Below are 22,001 nucleotides of genomic sequence, written 5' to 3'. Positions count from 1 at the left end.
ACAAGAGTGAAATGTATTGTTTGTGACTGATGAAAGTATTATCGGTGCCGGAACGCATCAATTCGGCCGGGTCTCAGTTTTTATCGAATCCCCGGAGCCGACGCGCGCGATGAAACGGTATTAATAAATCCGGGGAGCGTGTGCAAACAATTGCAGCGGGCGGCGGGATACAGACGCGGCCGAAAACGAAGACCTGTAAATACACCAATAAATTAAAACCGAGGTGAATAAGCTTGAAACTGCATCACGGGACGTTGGGGACCGCGGCTGACGTACCGGCCGTTTCCTCTGACTCCGTTCCAAATTCGAGGACGTTTTGGCAGACGTTTCGCCGTTGTATTTTTCAGCTGGCGTCTGCAAACCGGTGGCTTTGCACGCGAAAACAACGATTTCGGAGATCACCGCGATCACGTAAAAGCTGCGGACCAGTGAGATGAAGGACATAAAATATTATAGCGTATTATAGTAATTTGTTGCTGTAACAATTCTGTCGTAGAAGTCGCTATGTTTCAATTCAGCGTTTGGTTTTCCATTGTTGATCGAATGATGATATGACATCAGTCATTTTGCATCGATGAAATCGATTTTGTAGACGTCTATACTGTCGAGAGTATTGTCTACTGATTAGAAAGTTAATGGAGATTGTAGATAATATTCTTTTCATTGGATTAGTTTCGAATTATTAAAGAAGATCGTTTCGAACATTTGAATTTGGCGCTTTGTAACTGGACCATGCGCAGTAAGCTAGCCTCTGTGATTCCTAAATTGGCGGTACATTTGAAAAGGAACTTTCGTTTATTTTACTTATTTTCTTTATTCTATCGCTTTTATAGAGCAAAAGTGCGAACATTAAATAAAGGGTTCAGCGTGTGGCTAATTAATAACGTTTTCAAACATGGCGCTAAATGCCTTAGGAATTGACCTCTGCAGCGTTGATCCAGTAACAAGATTGGGTTGCGGTCTATAAGCTTTTGTTTATATAATGACTTAGCTTTTGTCAGCTTGCTCATCACTTTTGAACAGCAAGCTTACTGCGTTAACTCTACAATACATATTAATTATACCACACATAACATAATATATAAAAAATAAAACACTTCAGAATCTTCCTTTTCTTTCTGTATAATTATTCTAACCTTCAAAAGCGCCGACAAAAGTGTCGATATTACCGTGAAACTCTAAAAAAAAGGCACAGCAGAACGTCACGTCGCTAAAGAAACTCAAAGACCAGGAAGAAAAAAGTGTTTCACTGGGTAACCAATGACTCACCGATCGAATCGCTCTTTTCTCCGTCGAAGAAAGGGGCTGCGCAAAGTTCTTTACGAAGTTTCAACCCCTGCTCCACTTTTCCAGAACGAATGACGTTAGTGGTTGGGGGAAGGGGGGAGGAACGACCCTCGGGGAATCCCTCGGCGTAAGAAGAATTAACGGGAATTCCCTAGGACGACCGGGTTGGGGGTAGGTGGGCAAAACTGACGAAAACGGCCGATTCGTTCCGGCAAATCGTGTTCGTTGTACTTGCAAATTGGCTGGAATGGGGAGGGGAGCGAATTAGCATTGCAAAGGGAATGACGCCTTGACGCGCTGAGCTTTTCGGCTTTCATCGCCCAGGAAAAGTCGAGTCGCGCGTCTGTCTGCTTCGATAGAATTTCGGGCCTTCTCCGTGAAGACCAAGTTCGTTTCTTGGCAGTACGGTTAGTGGAGTTAATTTCTTTGAAAGCTGTACATGATGACTTCGTAATTATGGACACTGTTTGTCATAACTAATTTAGGATTGTATGCTATCGCTGAAGAATATTGTTCTATATTATTTCATATTATTTTATATTATTTTATATTATTTTATCTTGTTTTATATTGTTTTATATTATTTTGTTATTTTATACTATTTTATATTATTTTATACTATTTCATATTATTTTATATTATTTTATACTATTTTATATTATTTTATATTATTTTATATTATCGACACATGTCATACGAGCCACTCGTTAGCCAAACGCAGGACGAATGTACCTAGGGTATATTTGAATGAAAAACCAAAGCAACAAGAATTACATGCTTATCTGAAGAATTAGTATCATTTCAAGCTTTAAAATGATACAGATTTGTTAAACACAGTTAATTGATTAACATGTGCGGTTTTGGAACTCATCAGCATAATACTGTGAATGTTCAAATGAATTTCAAAACTTCGTATAAAATCGTTGAATATAAAAAAATATTGTAACTGTAAATACAGCAACAAACACATTAATTACGCAAACGTTCCAGTTTAAAGGAAGAGCTAATAATTTTAATATTCACGGAATAAAATCAGCTTATAACAGCGAAATTACGGTAAAATCTGAAAAATGGCGAAATATAGAAAAGCTTTCGACAAACCCGAATGATCCTTTATACTTTGAGGATTTATTATTATAAAAATAATTGTGAAACGCGGTTCACTGATTAAACCAGTAGCGCATTCCTTTAGGAACAAAGTTCGCGCGTAAAATTTCGCGAGACCTGCGAAAATTTCGTGTTCGAAATTTCCCTCGTCCGACGGTTGAGCACGAACGGCGCAAAAAACGGTCGCGTTTCGAGTTCCCGCGCCCGCTAACTCGCGGGAACTTTCTCTAATTGAGGGGATAGAAACGCGGGAAAAGGGTTGGGCGCGCGACATCGCCGGAAAAGCGGAGGAAAATCGTGGCGAGCCGTAGGCGAGACAGAAACGGGATTTAATGCTTCGCGGACGGGGGATTATTTTTATTTGCTATTTTTGTATCCGCGCCACGAGTTTCTGTATCGGTTCGGTATCGTTGCGTAAACGGGGTACGGTTCGATTTTATAAATAATGGTCACCGGACGATCGATAACTGCGAGGGTTGAATGAAAACTTCTGCGTCTGTGACGTGTCCTTACCACTAAAACTACTGAATAGTTAGATTGACTTTTCGAGATCCTCCTATAGAAACTTCAACAGTGCATCTATTGGGACTTTAATTGATTTAAAATTCAGTTTGCGTATCGTTAAATCAATTTCTTTAATTATTTCTCAGAGAAGTATTCGTTATCTTTTTAATAATTGCAAAAAGAAGAAATAAGGAATGGGTCGTTTTGATCAGTCCGGTAGAATTAGTGTTAAGTGTCACTAGAAATATCTCACGATACTTGAGTATAGAGGTAATTCATGAATAATTTGCAATATTTCTAAATACTTAAAATTATCAGATGCATCTAGGGTTATTATTCTTTCGTAGCAACGTTAAAAAGGAAAAATTATTCATTGTGTTACATTATTTGCATTAAGGAACATTTTTATTCCACATTAGTTATCTTATAAATAATATTTATTTTCGATTAATGCGGAAACTTCGGTCAGCGTGTTAATTAACAAATGTATAAGAATTACGTACAAGAACTGTATTATTGATCCACAAATATGAATTAAATACTGCCTGGAGCCCATTGTGATAAAAGGAATGCATCTAGTGACATTTATACAAGCCTGCCAACTTTGCAGCTGGAAAACACAAGAAATCAACAAAACAAAAAATCAGAAATGGGTCAATTTGACCCGTCTGGTAATTTAGTGTTAAAATTCAGCTGCCCTTGAACGCGACGTGGAAGTTGCGGCCTAAAGTGAAATAGGAAAATCCTTTTCTGTTCCCCGCAGGAACGATTCTCTGTCAAATGAAACGAATAAGGTTGAATTGCGTGTCAGTCAGACAACTTCATTGGAATGATCGCTCGTTTTCCGCTTGAGAGCGCTCCAACTCCATTTTCCTTTCTTCTCGACCTCGTCCCGGAAAAAGCTTAACTTTTGTTCAATCCTTCAACCACGTGGATTCATTGGAACAGAGTCCATTGAAGAATAATTCAAATAGTACAGTGTAGTTATTATTGACAGTAAAACTACCGCCAGTTTGAGGCACTTCGAAATTTTTATTTTGCAAATATTGAAATTTCGAAGACGTTTTTGCGAAAGATTTTCAATTAAATTCGTGCAGCTGCACAGGTACAGAACTAGAAGACTCTTCGAGGCTTAAGAAACATATTCTTCTAATTTTTATAAGAAATTAGAAATAAGTTATTCTATTTGCTCTATAGTTTTAGTGTTAAGACTGAAGGGTGGAAATGTGTATAAACTAAACTGGATAATGATTAAATACCGCACGTAAAATATAATTGTATACAACTTATTTCTACGAAGGCCAACGCACGACTTTTCAGCAAAACTCTTTTCGACGATAAAAATCATTTTCTCCCTACATTCTTCTAACTCGCACTATCAGCAAACTCTCAAACACACCCGTTCAAATCTAAACTGACAACCTTAGGCCTGCAACATTGCAAAGGCCAGTTCCCTTCGACCATTGCAACTTTTCTCTTTTATTAGCTTTTTCTTATCCCTTTGCTCACACTCATCCTACAGTTAAGCTTCCTAATCTGTTAACTGTGGAATTTAGTTTAGAAAATCTCTCGTTCTGCGGAATGAAATCGAAAAATTTCAAGCTCTAAGATGACGTGTATACCCGTCAAACGCAGTTAACTGGTTAAAAATATTCTAAACTACGTTGCAATACACGAAAATTTTGGGTGCTACGATATTGTCTTCATATTTCTGAAGAAACGTCGAAGTTCTTACAGCTACTGAAGAAGCGTCTCCATCTTGCGGCAGCGTAAAGATGGCCGCCGCGCGTTCCAATGGCGGTCAATCGGGATTCGTCACGCGCGAGTGGTTTCCGCGACAGAAAGCATTCGGAAAGACCCAGTTTTCGCGGAACTTTCTAGGAATCTCGACAAAAGAATTCACGTAGCTGATCGAGCGGAGGAATCCTATCCTTCGAGTCGCTTTTGGCACGGAAAGGTTGGCATTACACGCGGCAACGGCGCGACGAAGGTCGCCATTGCAGGGCCGGCGGCAAGCATAAAATTAACCGTGATCCCCGATAGCCTCGTCACCCTTCCATCTTCCTTCTTTTAAATATCATCGGACATTAGGCTTCTTCGCAAAGATCCTCTAGGGGCCGCCACTTATGACAGTACAGGAATTGGTGATTCGCGGTACTCGATCTGTACTAATAAGTCCTGATAGGAATGAGCTGCTTAGGTCTGGAAGACGGTGCGTCAAAGTCTTGATAGCGATAAGCTACCTAGATTTAGAAGACAGGACGCCAAAGCCCTGTCCTAGCAGACTCTCCAGTTGACCGTCATAACTGGCACAGGGAGACGACTTTATGTCTAGCATAACCGCACAGGGGTGCCTTGGTCAGATCAGTGGTGTCTAACTTACTCCCCTCGCTAGTAACTCGAAAACAGCGTTCCCCCACTTAAAGAGCTGTTCAAGACTGTATCTGATCAGATCTATATTGTGTCTACTACAAACAGGCGAATGTAGGTATGGAGACGGTAACTTTGTGAGGAGAATATTACTAGAGTACCCACAGGCACGTAGTTAAACACTCTTGTTCTAGTTTATAGTTTTAATTGGTGAAACGTAACTGTATTGACAAATAGTAAATTGGTGCTCAGAAAGATCAGGAATTAGGAGATCAAGGTAATAGAAAATTGCGTGGGAACAAATGAAAACTGATCAATCAGCTGAGTTTCTTAGTCTAGCCATTAAGTGATCTAGCAGTACCTTGGTGACCAGTGCTGGCCAGGTCATTGGGTTGGGTTGGATGGGACAGTAGTTCATAGCCTGCGTACTTGGCCAGGATCCCTTTTTCCAGGGTCCTGGCTCGTGAGCAGTGCCTCACCTGTTCCGTCACTAGCCTGGATAGCTGGTAGAGTTTTAGAAAGTGAATTCGATGCTACCAGCAGTCTATCTTCATGAGACTTGTCAATTCTTGGGTGGCTATTGCCTCTTTTCTCCGCAATAGTGATCGCAAAGCTAAAAGTGCGCACAGGCAAGGGGAATCGGCCCCATCTCCGTCCTTTCAGGAAACAGTAACCAAGTCTTCGTGTCCTCAGGATTCGATAAATATAAAAAACTAGCGGTCGTTGCACGAAATATGGCACTTTGATCTAATTGGTCAGTTTTCATGTTTTCTCATTTCACCTTAAATACCAATTTGCTATTCGTCAATACGATTACACGTGATCAATGAAAACTATAATCAAAGCACATAGCTAGAAGATCCTCCAAAGCATATATGCAATTGTTTAATAAAATGTTTCAAGAAGGGTTGGTGGTTGGGTAGTTTGAAAAATTTGATTTTTTGACAAATTTTCCTTCGCAATTCTATACAAGTGAAACAATATATTTTTTGTTTGAACTTTTTCCCCTATCTCTCATCATTCTCAATAGCATTGCTTAAAATGCTTGTTCAAAGGGTGGGTTCACCTTCTCAAAGTGAAATTCGGTACGAAAACAAAATTCCAATGTATTAGCCTCGATTTACTCTACTTATGCACAAAGTTTCATAACTCTTTGAATTTCTGAGTTAGACAACTTTCCCTGTCAGACGTTAAAGAGCGTAAATTCGCAAATTAAAACCCTGATTCGAAGCGTTCGAGTATCTCACACGATTTTAAGAGCTGTCGTTCATCGAAAGAATTCCGTCTGCACATTTCCCGGAATGTGAAAAGTTGCGGGGACTCGACGAAAGAGGCCCGGTAACGAAATAAGTCTGGCGTCCGCGTTTAAATCCGCGACTCCGGCGAACGCAATTTCCGATAATCTGTTTACCGTGGTTGATTCCGAAGTTTCGCGGAACGATCGGTGTGTACGCGCCGGAAAATTAGCATTTCAAATCCAGAATCGATACGCGTTAGAACTTTCCGCTCGGCTCGTGTCAACGATGCTGACAGCGGACTCTTGTCGATAAATCGAGGGATTATGCGGAGCACGGTTGAAGTATTAACAGGGAGAACGATTTTTTCGCTGGCCCAACCATTTAAGCCTCGTACCAGCGACTGCGTATATTTTTATGCTTTTAACCGTGGATTTTGTTATGTTTTGCTGGAAATTTGATAAAATCGGATCTCTGTTTTATGAACAGTTGCATATGCCAATTTCTGCTTCGGAAATAATGAGTGCGTATGGAAATTCTGTGACACTGGAGCTTGAACAGACGCGAACATTTCGTCTGCTAACGTACCGGTTAATCGGGGATTAATTTTAAATAATCGTTCGAACGTTTCGTTGAACCGATTCGAATGCTAATGTAACAATAAAACAAGCTGAAATCCGAGCGAGAAGAGTAGTGAGAGCTTTAAGTTGGGAACTTGATGAAATAGTTGAAATTTCGGTTTCTCCGGGGACTTAGCGCAAATATTTCGTGACGTATCTACCCTAACATCATCGGAAAAGTATTCTATACTATCTTATCTGTCCATTCTCGGTGAACTCGTAAAACATTTCGCATTCTTGCATCTTATCGGAACGTGTCCTGGGTGCTATGGATCCTTAGAGCTCGGCATTAAAATGAATGGGACTTCCGGAAGATTTTAGAGACGCGAGAGAACACGAGGCTTAGAATATTGTTGCCTTGTGCTGAAGCAAAGGAGCTGCTCGTATTATTTTATGCGAGACACATATTTTTCAAGGAGGATTATTTAAAAAAAAGAAGAATATTTTGAAAAAAAAAGAAATGTTTTTTATCACGTTGAATGCCATGTCACTGGTGACCCCCAAGCAAATCGAATTACTATAATTCACTTAATTAAACGATGATTATTCGTAAACATTTCTATATTATAAGTACAGTTTGTGTGACATTCAGTTTGATGAACGTGCAATGATAATAATCCGATTCAGTCAAATGATTTAATATTATATTTTTTTCATTTTGTGTATTTTGCTCTATGAAACCGTGCGACGTTCAACGTATTAAACAGATAATCTTGAAACCAGAAAAATGTTTTTAAAGGGATAATCTTTAAATCAGAAACGTATTTTTAAAAAAGATTATTTGAAGAAAAGAAACATATTTTTAAAAAAATTATTTGATGAGAAGAAAAATATTTTTAAAAAAGATTATTTGAAGAAAAAAAAAATATATTTAGAAAACATATTTGTTGAAACTTTTGCTTGGATATTTTATTTATATTATATAAATATGAGGATTTATTAAGTTTATAAGATATGTCAGATATTACTGTTCGAAACAGAACGAACGAACAAACGCGTAGAAGTTCATTTTGAAGTCGGTTTAAGCGTAATAGGGAATAAACGAGGTTTAATGAAATTCAAATATTCCCGCGCGTTCGGGGATTTATTGATTTTGCGCGCTCGTGACCGATTACAGTACCAATCCGACCAGGCACTCTTATAGTTAGTGGGAAGTTGGTGCACGCGTGCAGAGAGATCGTTAGAATAGCTAGACACGTGTATTTATGTGATTGAAACGTGAAATGTCCAAATTTCTAATATCTAGTGCGAGTTTGTTAATTACTAGTTAAAGAATAATTTAATTTTGTTCGCTACTAGTGCGCGTTTTACAACATTCCGCTAACCTACTTGCCCCGACAGGTTTCCTAACCTATACCCGAGTGAAATCGCAAAAGTTTGTGACAATGGCTAGAAATATAAAAATTGGAACGCACAACGGTAACTTTCATTGCGACGAGGCGATCGCTTGCTCTATGTTGAAGATGTTGCCGCAATATAAAGATGCAGAAATCGTCAGGTAATATATATATATATTTTTTCATTTATTCGATGTTCGGTACTGATGTTTCTTAGAGCAGAAATTAAACACACTTAGAAGCAACACTATTGAATATTCCATTGAAATTCACAGTATTAGTGGACCTGAATTGAGGTTGTTTTTAGATCAAGAGATCTTAATATTTTAAATCCTTGTGACTTGGTAGTTGATGTTGGTGGGAAATATGATCCTTCTAGTCATCGTTATGACCATCATATGAGGTATATTTCAAATTGTCATGTTGTTATTTATATTCGAATGGATAGAACTTCATAGACTATATTTTCTTATGAATTAGAGACTTTAAGGAATCCGTGAGTACAGTTATAAAAAAGCCTGGGTATGATTGGAAGATGAAACTAAGTAGTGCAGGTTTAATTTACTGCCACTTTGGCCATGAAATTATTAAACAGTTGAGTCCAAATTTAAGTGACAACGATGTAGAGAAGATTTTTAAGAGAATTTATGATACCTTTATTCAAGAAATTGATGGTATAGATAATGGAGTTCCAATGTTTGAAGGAGAACCTGTGTAAGTGGTGATGATTAATACTGCAAATATTAGAATAATTCAATTGAACCTTTGAAATGAAGTTTATAATATTTCTCTTTTTAGATATCGTATTGTTACTGATCTATCTTCTCGTGTACAATTTTTAAATCCTCCGATGAATAGTGACAGTGTTGTTAGCGATGAACAGTTTTTAAAGGCAGTTGAACTCACTGGTCAAGAATTTGTAGAACATGTGAAATATGCAATAAATAATTGGTTACCAGCTAGGTCTTATGTGGAAGAAGTTATCCGCAATCGTTTTGAGGTGAAAATAATTTATATAGTGTTATGTAATGAATAGTATAATAGTGTCTGCAACTATCATGCCAGTTTGTGCCAGTGGAATAAGTGATTTCAGCTATGCGATAATAAATATTTGCAGGTTGATTCAAGTGGGGAAATTATAGAGTTCACTAAACCTGCATCAGAAGTTATGAGTCACTTATTTACAATAGAAAAGGAATTGAATGTACAGCCCACAATAAAGTATATTGTTTTTAATGATGATACCTATCGAGTTCGGTGTGTCCCAATAGCACCTTCAAGTTTCATGTGCAGGTACACATAGGCAGCAGTTTGTTCAAGCGATAATAAAGGAATCCTCTACAGTCTTAACACATCATATTATTTTGTAGAATGTTTTTACCAGAAGCATGGGCAGGTCTGAGGAATGAGGAACTAGAACGTGTCAGTGGAATCGAAGGTGCTGTATTTGTGCATTCAGTGCGTTTCATTGGTGGATGTAAAACCAAAGAGGGTGCATTATCAATGGCACGCAAATCACTTGAAATAGGAAAATCAGGATCCAATTAACTACAGTTTTATTTCTAATTTCATCAGAATTTTATTTATGAGCACAATTGGACGTCAATCATGTTGTAACACATAGTATTTTGCATACCTGATCTTAGGAAATAAATAATTTTATTCTATATTCCACGTTTCCTTGCTTTTTCATCTTCAGTTTCCTGTAAGCTTAGGTTTAACAGTTCCATTGTGCCACAGCACAAAGGAAAGTACAAAATTTACATAATTTAGAGGAGCCAATCGTAGAAAGTCAAATATATGTTGAACATACGTTTCTCTGAAACACTGGACTCCTTTTGATCTCTTCCTTTGATAGAAGGGACTAGTGTTTCCTGTTGGCAGCAATTTATCCATTCCATTTTATCCAACTATAAAGTTCCTTTTAACTTGCTATCTGCTAAAATAAAAGGCCTTTCAAAACAAATAAGAATCGATTATCAAAGGATTCCCTCTCCGCGCTCAATAAAAACACAATTTACTCGGGATTCGCTATTGGATTTAACGGGGAATCCCCGCTAATTGGTGTCGGTTTCAGGCTCCGGTAAAAATGGTTCGACGAATGGAAAAATATTTCAAATAACGAAGCTATTTAAAAGCATATCGACAAAGGAAGCTTGTGAAACGAACGGCGGTTCAAATGAAAATTATTTTTCATTTCTGTTAATCGTGTCTACCAACTTAGCAGACGATAAATGAGAACAAACAATAGTAGTAACAGAGAACCAACGAGACAAATTATTTGTATCATTATTTAAACAAAATAGCGTACAAATATTTGCAAGTAGATTACCAACTAATGATATTTCAATTAAATCCTTGTTTCACAATGACTTTCGAATAGAAATTGTCATTATATTCTGCGAAATAAATATTAAATGTTACTATTTTTATCAACTGTTCATGTTCCCAATTACGGGACAACCATAGAATTCTTTATTTTTCAATAGCAATAGTTCATTACTATTAATGAGAAAATAGTTATAGCAAGCACAAATATGCAAGGTTAAGCGATTAAAAAAACCGCATGAATTTCTTTCGGTACCTAACATGATTCATGTTATTGTAAAATTATAAAAATATATTTACCTGAATTTTTGTTAATATTTCTTGCATTGTGTGAATGAAATTAATAACTTTTTAAATACCTTCGAGTTTTTAATGGTTCTATGGTGTTAGTAATTGGAAAATATGAAAATGATTGGTTAACCACTTAACCTTGCATAATTGTGCTTGCTATAACTATTTTCTCATTAATAGTAATGAACTATTGCTATTGAAAAATAAAGAATTCTATGGTTGTCCCGTAATTGGGAACATTAACAGTTGATAAAAAGAGTAACATTTAATATTTATTTCGCAGAATATAATGACAATTTCTATTCGAAAGTCATTGTGAAACAAGAATTTAAAAGTGTTTATTAAACATCCGCTATCGTTACAAATGATATCGAGCAAACAACATAATGGAAACATCAATTCTCATCAACCCATCTCTGTTTACCGAAATCTCGGTTCTTTGGGTTTCCGGTTACGCAAATATGACATAGGATTCAATTCGCCCCGGTTTTTCCTCCTTCGCCGCCGGAAACTCGTTAACCCGGTCCCTCGAAAAAGCTTCGGGTAATTCGGTTTCCCAATTAAATCCTAAGCCGTGCCGCGTATCGGCGGCAGAGGCAGTATCTATTTGTTTTTCATCGAGTTTACTGATCATCCGGACGACGATCGGCCCGCGATCGAACTGAAATCTGCAAGTCGAATTTAACCCTTTCCGGCTGAAGTCTGGGCATGAACCGGCATGGCACTTTTATCGTACAAGATAAGAGCCGGGTATCGTCAAAGGTTTGACTGTTTTGTCAATTGAGTGACTGACTCTTTTAGCTGCCTTATTGTAACTGTTAAATAAATAAGTACGTGTAAACTATAAATATGTTAAACATATATTTATATATAAATAAATGTAAATTAGAATTATGTTGAGCATATTTATATATAAATAAATGTAAATGATATGTTCATTTATTAGCAACTGAGCGCTACGACCAATCGGGTAGCCCACTATCGGAGCGTTGCAACATGAAAGAGTTGAATAAATAAGTAAATATAAATCATAAATATGTTAATTTGTCACCGACTGAGCGCTATGACTAATCGAGTAGCATTCTCGAAATGCTCTAAACGAAAAGGATCAATCGCGACTGTAAGTTCCAAATATCTTCGAATTATTTATTGAAAATAAATAATCACTTGTATCGATGGGTTCGAGTCTTCCAAAATTTCATGATACACGTTGCACTCAAACAAAAAGTGAAAAACACTCAAATCCATCACTTACAGCGATGCACGCGTCGCCGTATGTTTCAGCGTGTATGGGGGCCTTTATAGTGGTCTATTGGAAAGTAATTACCTAATCCGTGTTCGGCGTTGATTATCAATCACTAAGCTTTCTGTCGTCGGCTCGCGGCGCGGCTTACAGTCAGCTTCATTATCAAGTTTCCCGGCTTTCTATCTTCATCCTTCCGGGGTCGGAGCCGGTGCCGCGTTAAAATTATGCGGCGACACGCGGTTCGATGAACGTACTTGACACGTCGCCGGCATGCTCGGGGAAGCACCGTCTGCGCGGCGTCTTCGGGAATCGGAGTAAATCGCGAATTGCACTGGTCTACGAAACTTAACCCTTTGCACTCCAGAGGCGCCACTCAATCGCCAATTGATTCGACGCAACAAAATTATCAAGTTTGATATTTAATATTAACCGTTTGAGTACCAGAAGTTTTAAAGAAAAACATGTACGCGACTATCTGACCTGCACTTGGGAAGTTGCTTCGAAAGATGTCATGCTAAGAAACATTTTAAGCTCCATTAATTTATATTAAAAGCAGTCAGTGAAGGTTTTTGACGTTGTGCTTTTTAAAGTACCACGAATAAAGTATAACAAATTTGTATTGTCATCTACAGCATGACATACGAGTGCAACGGGTTAAGAGATAATTTTTCCAAGCGAAAGGGGAGTGTCCGTCGAAAAACCGCGTCCCTTCGATTCGAATAATTAACAAGATCGTCTGCACGAAGAAATCAAGCGGCACTGTTCGGGCCTTCCTTCATTAGCATCTCGTCTCCCTTTCAAAGCCGGTAACCTAATTCGTTAGTCGCCGATGCGAGAAGCGCCGGCGAACAAAACGAAGGAGGAAGTCACGGAAAAATAAAGGGACATAGTAGAGCAGTGTTTCTCAAAGGGTGTGCCATAAAATATCCAAGTGAGCTGCGAAATCTTAAAGAAAACTAGCGTCTGGTCTAATATATTTTGGATTTCAGTCAGAGATGAATATCCAAAGTTATTCGGAAGAGCAGGAATATTTTGCTAGTTGAACAAAATATTAATAAAAAATAAGCTAAAGTTAAGCAATAAATATCGTTGCGATTGAAATAAGTCCAAACACGATGTAAATTAGACTAGTTTCACCGACTTAATGTAATTAACAAAGTTAAAGATCCATTTCCTTGAAATCGATTAAACTAGTTCGATTTACATCGTGCCTGGACTTATTTTAATCACAACAATTTCAACAATCCACTGGCACTACGTTTGAGAAAATAACATCGAAATTAATGAAATTTATATTTCCTTTATCTCATGTTTATATTTGATGGCATCGCTTTGAAATCTCTGTTTTAATTTGACTGCCACGAGAATTTCGAGCGTTTTATTTGTAATAAGATTTATTCCTTTACAATAAAGGCTGATGGTATTTGAAATAATTATTGTTTTGGTATTGTAGTACTCATATCACACTGTTATTTGGATTCTTGTATTACTAAATATTTTGATTGAATATCCATTTTCTAATTGTTTTCGAGCAATTCGAAAGCTCCGGTCACCGGTGACCACCGTGGCAGTCGATGTGTTAAAGATATGATCTGTGGACAGTAGCTGTGCCGTGAAATTTTTCTTTGGAAAATATGCCACGAGGGTAAAAGAATTGAGAAACACTGCAGTAGAGAGACAGTCATTTTAAACCGGCGCCAAGGGGAGTCCCGGAAATCGTGTTACAATATCGGATTAAAAAAGGTCCCGCGAGCACCGCGCGCGCGGTTCTGTCTCCAACGGCGGAATAATTGGAGTACTCGCTCAATTATCCGGCACTCGGTGCGCCGCTGTTCGAGAACTTGCGCCCGTGTGTACGTGCGCGCATTACACACCGAGAAATTCTCGACAGCATCCTCGGGGGAATATGTTTTTCCCCCGATGCGTTCGAACTACTCCGCGTTTGTTACGACCGTTTCCGTTGCTGCGAAACTTTCGGCTGATCGTTACTTCTTGGCCACGGTTGCAGACTCGGTCCCCTCCGTTCTCCGTATTTCATCTTTCCGATGGGCCGTGAAACTCAGGAAAGTCGGATCGGGAAAATTGGGAACATGTAACGCTCGTGGAAGCAAGTGGGAAGTCTTAATAGATGTGAATGCTAAATCTGTTAGCTCTGAAGCTACTTTGCTACAATTCTTTTGAACACCATGTATATTTTTGTTATTACGAGTGTAGTTGAGTTAGGTTTTGAAGTGTAGGTAGTTAAAGCAATTTGGTGGGTTTAGTGAGCATTCAAGACGTTTCTGATTCTGTAATTGAAGTTGCAAGTTCGTTTTGTGTCTGTCTAGGTCTGAGTTAGGTAGCTTCGGTATTGTTTAGGGCTAACAGGGGAAGTTGTCGAACCCGGAAATTCAAAAAATTATGAAACTTTGTGTGAGTAGAGTGAGTCGAACTTAATACATTGGAATTTTTGTTTCGTGCTGAATTTCACTTTGAAAAGGTGAAACCATCCCTTAAAGAAAATGCAAATTTTTCCTTGTGGATTATCTTGCGAATGATAAGAGACAAGGGAAAAAGTTTCAAGAAAAAATGCATAGTCCTTTCACGCCTATAAAATTGTAGTTCAAATTTTTCAAAATGATATACGTGTGCAAAGGATTAAATCTACAGCAGGTACCTAATGATCTTCATATTCCATAATTGTGCATTTTATAGATTTATATAGACATAAGGTGGATACCTATCCACAAGATCTAACAATCCTAATTCAATCTATTCTAAACATTTACGGTACTCGTTATTTCGTTACGCAGTATACAATACAACGATACAAATGTAGTATCGGTGCCTATATTTTTATCTAGGCCTAGACTACAAAGAGACGGATAAACGAATTAACCTGACAAGCAACAGAAACTCGATCTCATAATTTCTTAATCGAATAAAATTACGATCATCTCCGGCAGTACATGGAGAATATGTTAAGAGCATGGTTTATCGATCGCAATAAATAATTTACGTGGCGCGGAGAAGTGGTGCACTCAGCGTATGAATCGAGTGGTCGTGGGAAAATAATGAAACACGGGATTCCTCGGTAATCCAATAACAAAGAGAATCGTGCGAAGTGAACGGCGACGCGAAGTGTGTCATATTTATTCAACGAATTCCCCGATTTCAGTCGCTTATTTATCGAATTGGATGCATAAACAACGGTGGGCGAATCGTACGATTCCTTGAATGTCTCGGGCCGCCATTGAGGCGGCGACGCGACGCCATGATTGTTCGAAATATATTTCGATGTAGGGGAACGACAGCTATTGGAACGTCTGTTTCGAAAAGTTTACCAAAATGAGAGCCACGCAGTTTTTTTTAATGAAACCTGCATCAAAATATGAAGCAATTAATTAACATTCGGACATTGATCGATAACAATAAAAAATGTAAATAAAGTTAAAAACAGCGATTTCAAAGAATGGTACCTATTGGAACATCTGTTTTGAAAAGCTTGCAAAAATGAGAGGTATGCAGTTTTTTCAAAGACACCTGCATCAAAATATGAAGAAATTAATGAACATTTGTACACTAATCGATAACAATGCGAAAATTTAAATGCCTGCAATGGATGATTTTCACTCTGCTGGTAGTTTTACTGCTCATATATGCATTTATGCTAATGGAGTTGTAGATCTTCGAACAATACCGAAGACTGGTTGCCAAATCGTTGAAAAACGCGGCGCCAACGATCTGGTGGCGTCAAATACCGAATGAAAACTCTGACAAAGGTCTCCGCGAATTTGTTCTCGCGAGAATGAAAGGCGGCGGCCATCGACGGGACATGCAATTATGCGAAATGGCTTATCGCAGTTTGCATAGCTCTTTATGACGGAATAATCGCCGTCCGTGCTTTTCTACGATAGCGCTGTTCAATTACTTAAAAAGGTCCTTCAGCAAGAGTTATCAGCGCGGGACCGGCGGATAGAATTTAACATCGAGCTGTTTCCACCTTTTTTTCTTCTCCCCACTCCCAGCGTTTTTCCAGTTCCCGCGCCATAATAATTGCATCATTTGTCCTCTCTGCCGAGGCAGATAAGCTTTTAAGGAAAATTAACAGGGCTCGCTCTCTGACACGAGCATTATTAATCTTCCCAGATTTAACTAGTAGAATGAAAGGGGAATTCATAATTTGAAAATTGCATCGAAAAAGGCTTTTTAAATAGATGAAGGAAGCGACGTATTTCACCTTTGACCCCTCCGAGAGTGTTTCTTGTAGACGCCATTTTGATCGTGGTAAGTATCGTATTAGCAATCGAGAAATTTATTCTATACTATACTAAACACACATAAATGTTACTCAATTCTTGCGAATACAAATTGAATGTTATCTATTATTATAGTTTAGAGGATTATCTATTATTATTAGGATATACCTAAAATTTTCTCTTTCTTTTCAATAAATTATTAATGGCAAAGTAGTTGTGTCGATGATAGTTGAAGAAGATATGAAAATGATAGTACTGTTTAAGAGACTGTTTTCTTTATTTTAGGTGATGTGTCGAGCATATTGAATTGTGGGTAGAAATTTAAGATTTAAGAGAGGTGTGCGTCAGGGGTTGCTTCGAGCGTCTAGGCAGATGAGATTCCTATTTGATCCCTCTGTAAGAAGAAGGATCGCACGTTATCTTGATTGATTGATCGAACCCCATACAGAGCACGCACGGTTCTTCGCACACTTAATGGGCCACGAGTTTCCCTCGGGACTGTGTGAATTGCTGGAACACGTGATGTATCCATTGGTAATTGATGGCCACGTTACGGTAATATTTGTTGGGGAACACGGATGAGTCTAATTTGGAAAGAATGATGGCTACAGATATATATGCTACTTGTGTTATGCTGGACATTTGGAAATGGAAGAGTGGAATTTTCTGTCATTCAGCGTTCAGAGAATTTGAATGTTTGAAATTTACGTAGGGAAGCTGATGGTTTGAAAATTGACAAGCTGGATGTTTAGAGGAGTTCAACATGGGTGAGACTAATTTCGAAAGAATGATGGCTACAGGAATATGCCATTTACGTTGTACTGGACATTTGGAAATGGAGTAGTAGAATTTTCTGATATTTTCAGTGTTTCGAGAATTTGAATGTTTGAAATTTACTTAGGAAAGTTGATAGTTTGAGAATTGAAAGACTGAGGTTTTGTAGGCTCGGAAGTTGAAGACTTCAGGGATTTTGAAAAATGTTGGTGGTTGTAAACGTAGGGAATTTGAGAATTGAGAGATTAAAAAATTAATGAATTAGAAACTTTGGAGTTTTAGAACTTTGAAAATATATCATTTCTAACATTTGTAAATTTGGAACTTTGAAACTTAAAAATTTGGAACTTTGAAATTCTAAAACTTTGAAACATGGAAAATTTATATTTTGAAATTAAAAAATTTGAAATTTTGAATCTTTGGAATTTGTGAAGTTTTGACATTTAGGAAATTAATAATAACCGGTGTATTTACTAATTAGAAAAAAAGTTCAGATAAACTTAATTCGCCCTCGACATCCGGTTAAACTAACTCCCGTCTGCTTAAAATAAATGTCCGCAGCGCAAATTTGTTTAATACTCATGGAAAGAGTTCCTTCTGGCTTGGTATTAAAAGGTACTCGAAACGGGCTTTAGCCAGCGTACAACCACCATTGAATGCCATTCAAATTAGATTTAAATCACCGGTGAGATTTGCATGGACGTCGAGATTCTTGAACCACGGGAATAAGAGGACGTTTTCTGCCTTTATTCGGACTTTGAATAAGTTGTTTACCCTGTAAACAAAGTACACCCCTTACGACGTCACGAACTCAGTCTTCCCTGCGCGTTGAAATGGAACATATAAATAATTCATACGGAAACCATTACTTATTAAATAAATTCAGACCGGCCATTGAATCGGAAACAGTCAATGGAAAGAGAAGTAAGAATAGAACTGGGTAAATAACAGTCATCGATGAAGTGAGTAATACTTATTGACAGAATTCTTTTCTTTCAATATATTTGAATTATTCCTATTGACGTATACAGATAGCATCTGTCAGATGCCTATTAGCATCTATGTATATGCCTAGATTAAGTAACTATAGATCTTTATTAGCAGTGATTAATTACACATGAACATCTTTATACTACAATTAAATACAGTTTTATTTACATACATCAATCTGTCGTACATATATGCATACTCAGAGAAGGTTCCTAGAGACTTTGAATAGGATTTAAAATAGGTATATGAATAATTTTAGGATAGATACCTATAAAGGTACATAGGTTTTTTTTAGGCACTTACACACATACATAACCTCAAAACAAACATCTACAGATGTGCTAAGGTTTAAGGAGAAAGTTCATAGACATACATAGGCCAGGGTAGGCGTTTACAGGTATCTATAATTACCTATTTATCTACCTACACAAATTAGATACTTTTGACCCTGTAGAGGTCTAGGTTAAGCACCTACAAACATGACTAACCTCAAAATAGACACCCAGAGACATGCTAAAGTTTAAGGTAGACACTTATAGACGCTGACAGGTCCGAGGTATACTCTTATGGACATGCATAGCCTTGGAACAGATACCTAGAGACCTCCAAAGCCCCGAGGTGTGTACCTATAGAATCTATTAACTTATGGAGATTTGTAAAAGGGGATATAAATAATTCATAGGGTGTACATGTAATAATGCATAAGCCCGTAGTCCCGAGTGAGGCCTCTGCTAACCAGATCCTCTCGATTCCAGGCACGAAGCAATCCTCCGCCCATGGGAGGCCATCAGTCCACCGCACCCCCTTGGTAAGCCGGTGGATTCCCGACCAATCGAGATCGTGAACTATCACCGGCGACCGAAGGATAGAGGCTGACATCACGAAACGTTCAAGGGAGCGGACTGTCGTTAGAGGCCGCCGTAACAAACAGAGGAGGCGAAGGTGGCTCGCGTGCCAAGAAGATGCGGGTGTTCGCGTGGCCTGGCAGCTTGACTCGCGGTATACTCGTAAACGATGAATTGGCGGGCAGCGATGTTGGCTCACGCGTACCCGAGAGTATCGGTAGCAGCAGGGGCAGCAGCAGCGAAGGCGGCAACAGCGAGCAACAGCAGCATCAGCTTCAGCAGCACAGACATCATCGAGCGGTACGTGTCGGCGAGAAAGAGGGCGAGGGGAACACCATCGACATCATCGGCTGGGCATGTACGTCATCTACCCAGCGGACGAGCTCCTGCGTATCTATGAGAATCCAGCCGTCGCGCGCGATTCCAGCCCGGTGTTGACTGTAGAACGCCGGCCGAGCTGCGAGATCCACGTGATCGCCGTCAGCGAGAAGAGAACCGAGGAGGTACGGCTCGACGAGGAGCACCGCGAGAAGAAGAAGAAGGAGAGAAGGAGCAACAGTGTGCGCGGCTCGTGGTCGCGTAAAAAGTCTGTGAAGCGTAGCGAGACGCGAGGCCGCGGCAAGACCAAGGACACTCGTCCCAGGAACGACACCAGGACTATGCAAAACAGCCGTGGCGCCGGCGAGGACGCCGCCAATCCTTTCAAGGACCTCACCCAGCCCGGGCTCAACGAGCCCCTCAAGCAGCACAATGCGGCAGCTCTCAAGCTCGTGCAGACCGGTGAGTCTTTGGATTTGCTTTCTGGTCTTGTTCCCTTGGTATTTATAGCTGCGTATCGGATCCGGGAATTTGGTGATGCCGTTCAGACCATAGTTAGACGCCTGTTTCAACAGAGGCTTGCTTGTCTTGGTAACAGGTTTTATGTAGTCTCGAAAATACGGAGGTATGTTTGAAAGAAGGGGAATGTAATTTCGTTGGGAAAGAGTGGTAAGTGTTATTTGAAACTTGGTTGGGTCGAGATGGACCCAGAGAGTGTTGCAGAGTTGAAACCACTTTGGTAGTACGCTTGGGGTTTGGGTATCTGTTGATCCTGTCACTGGGGGTGTATGAGATACTGGATTATATATCATTTTTAAAGTTGGATCTCATCACCGAGTTCCTAAATCTAATTTGAGAGTGTATTTCAGAGTTTGTTGACTTTGTAAAGTACACTTTAGAACGTTGTTAAGGTTTTAAGGTTAGAAAGTCTTCGGTTTGTAGTGATACTTAGCGGTTATATCTTGGGCCTCATGTGAGAGTTTTATAGTATTAAGGGAGTTGGGTTAAGGTACTCGAAATAGTTCATGAAGGTTTTAGTGACATATTGCACAAAGAGTAGTAAAGAAGTGGAAGGTCAGAGGACTCAGGGTACAAGGGACAGGATATATCTATTTTTATGTATTTTAAAACAACATGGTTCTGTATTAGAGTCTGTGAATATTATCTTAGGAGTTTTCTTAATAGTTCATGGTGTTAGATCAAATAGATGTCTCCCAACAGAAATAATCTATTATATTATTATAATAATAATATCCCCATGCTTGAGGATTTCAAAGTATCATTTTACTTCAATTCATTTTTCCTTCCTAATTAATTTACATGCATAAGGTTATTATTCAAACATTAATGCCAAGGTCTAGCTTTAGTGTCCTTGGTCTTAGGATTTAGTGTCCCTCCCCATATAACATAACCTTCCCCTAAGTACTTTTTAAAGGTATCTCATTGTTTATGTAAGAGTTAGCCTCTAATTTGAATACATTTCCATAATCTAAATAGTGCAGAACACCGTAAGCTTTTCCCTCGCTTTGTCTTTACTATCACAGTACACGAGCCCTGGCTAATGTCCCCTCATGTGTGCATACACGATACAAACAGAATGCAAACACAATAGACGGTGATTCAAGAGGGGTTTATACTGGTTTTACTAACAACAGATGAGTCCTGTTAGAAAATGTGGTCTTCCCTCGGGACATATTTCCTCCTGTGTAATTCTAAATCAATTAACACCGATAATTCTGCTAAACAAAATAACTGATTTCTACTGAATATACAGTTTAATCATGTAAATGTAATATATAGACTATTTCAAAATAATTGAAACATTTGTAGTACATCTGGAGAACAGAGTAATTATTGCTATGTCCATATTTTGGGACTTATAATTACTATAGAACTATTTTCTATTGGAAAACTGTTCTGCAAATGTCCAATCACTTTGTCACAGAAACACAGTCAACTCGATTATACGTGCATAGATACTTTGGTCAAAGATTTCTAGTGTACATGGCTCTCGTGATTAAGGGCTATTTTCTCCTGTATCTAGTACCTGGTAACGTTGTGCGTTTAGGGCACTGTGTTGTTTATTAGCTCAGCGATAACATAGGGTGTAACACTCTATATCGTAATGTGCGCTTAGGTGCCCTGACGGGGGCTGTAACTTGCCTCGCGAACGACCTCAAACCACTCGCTTAAGAGCTTCGCTTGCCTAAAACGTGAACCAGAGTTCAGAGAGATAAACCTCGTCATTTCTGTGGGGTGATTTTTCAGTCGTTTTACATACAGGGTGACCGGCAAAACACGCTGCAAATTATTTTTCCAAGGATAATTAATCATCGAGTTCAATCTAGTATTTTAAGCTACAATAGGATCTCTTGCATACTGTAGGATACTTGGACATTTTCCAGGGGTTTGATAGTCCATTCATCATTCCTAACCTATACATACCACTGCAAACTTCTACGTTCAGTAAAAGTTACTAAATTTCAATGGTCGTGAATCTTTATCCTTTCG

The 22,001-nt window shown here is 38.7% G+C and overlaps 2 protein-coding genes across 7 annotated transcripts in view; both read left to right on the top strand.

Moving 5' to 3' along the window:
• Stacl (SH3 and cysteine-rich domain-containing protein) overlaps positions 1-22,001 on the top strand; it is a 111,472-nt gene that overhangs the window by 20,910 nt on the left and 68,561 nt on the right. For 4 of the 5 annotated variants that reach the window (XM_031974356.2, XM_031974355.2, XM_031974358.2 and 1 more), the window contains exon 2: positions 19,083-19,952. The exons of the other annotated variant lie outside the window; for it this stretch is intronic. In XM_031974356.2, the coding sequence (XP_031830216.1) occupies positions 19,529-19,952 (424 nt within the window). In that variant the 5' untranslated portion in view covers positions 19,083-19,528. The remainder of the gene's footprint in view (positions 1-19,082; positions 19,953-22,001) is intronic. 5 annotated transcript variants of the gene reach the window in all.
• On the top strand, positions 8,246-10,129 carry LOC116425985 (MYG1 exonuclease). 2 transcript variants are annotated; one of them, XM_031974363.2, is made up of 7 exons: positions 8,246-8,368; positions 8,465-8,621; positions 8,768-8,863; positions 8,941-9,174; positions 9,259-9,460; positions 9,578-9,753; positions 9,831-10,129. In XM_031974363.2, the coding sequence occupies exons 1-7, from the start codon at positions 8,347-8,349 to the stop codon at positions 10,006-10,008; spliced, it is 1,065 nt and encodes a 354-aa protein (XP_031830223.1). In that variant the 5' UTR covers positions 8,246-8,346; the 3' UTR covers positions 10,009-10,129. The 2 variants fall into 2 exon arrangements, with proteins under 2 accessions (XP_031830223.1, XP_031830224.1); XM_031974364.2 differs by having other exon boundaries at positions 8,252-8,621.

This window comes from Nomia melanderi, chromosome 2 (genome assembly GCF_051020985.1).
Source record: "Nomia melanderi isolate GNS246 chromosome 2, iyNomMela1, whole genome shotgun sequence".
In the NCBI taxonomy this organism is placed as follows: domain Eukaryota; kingdom Metazoa; phylum Arthropoda; class Insecta; order Hymenoptera; family Halictidae; genus Nomia; species Nomia melanderi.
Note: the sequence above shows the minus strand (reverse complement) of the source record. Positions and strands in the feature narration are given on the sequence as shown.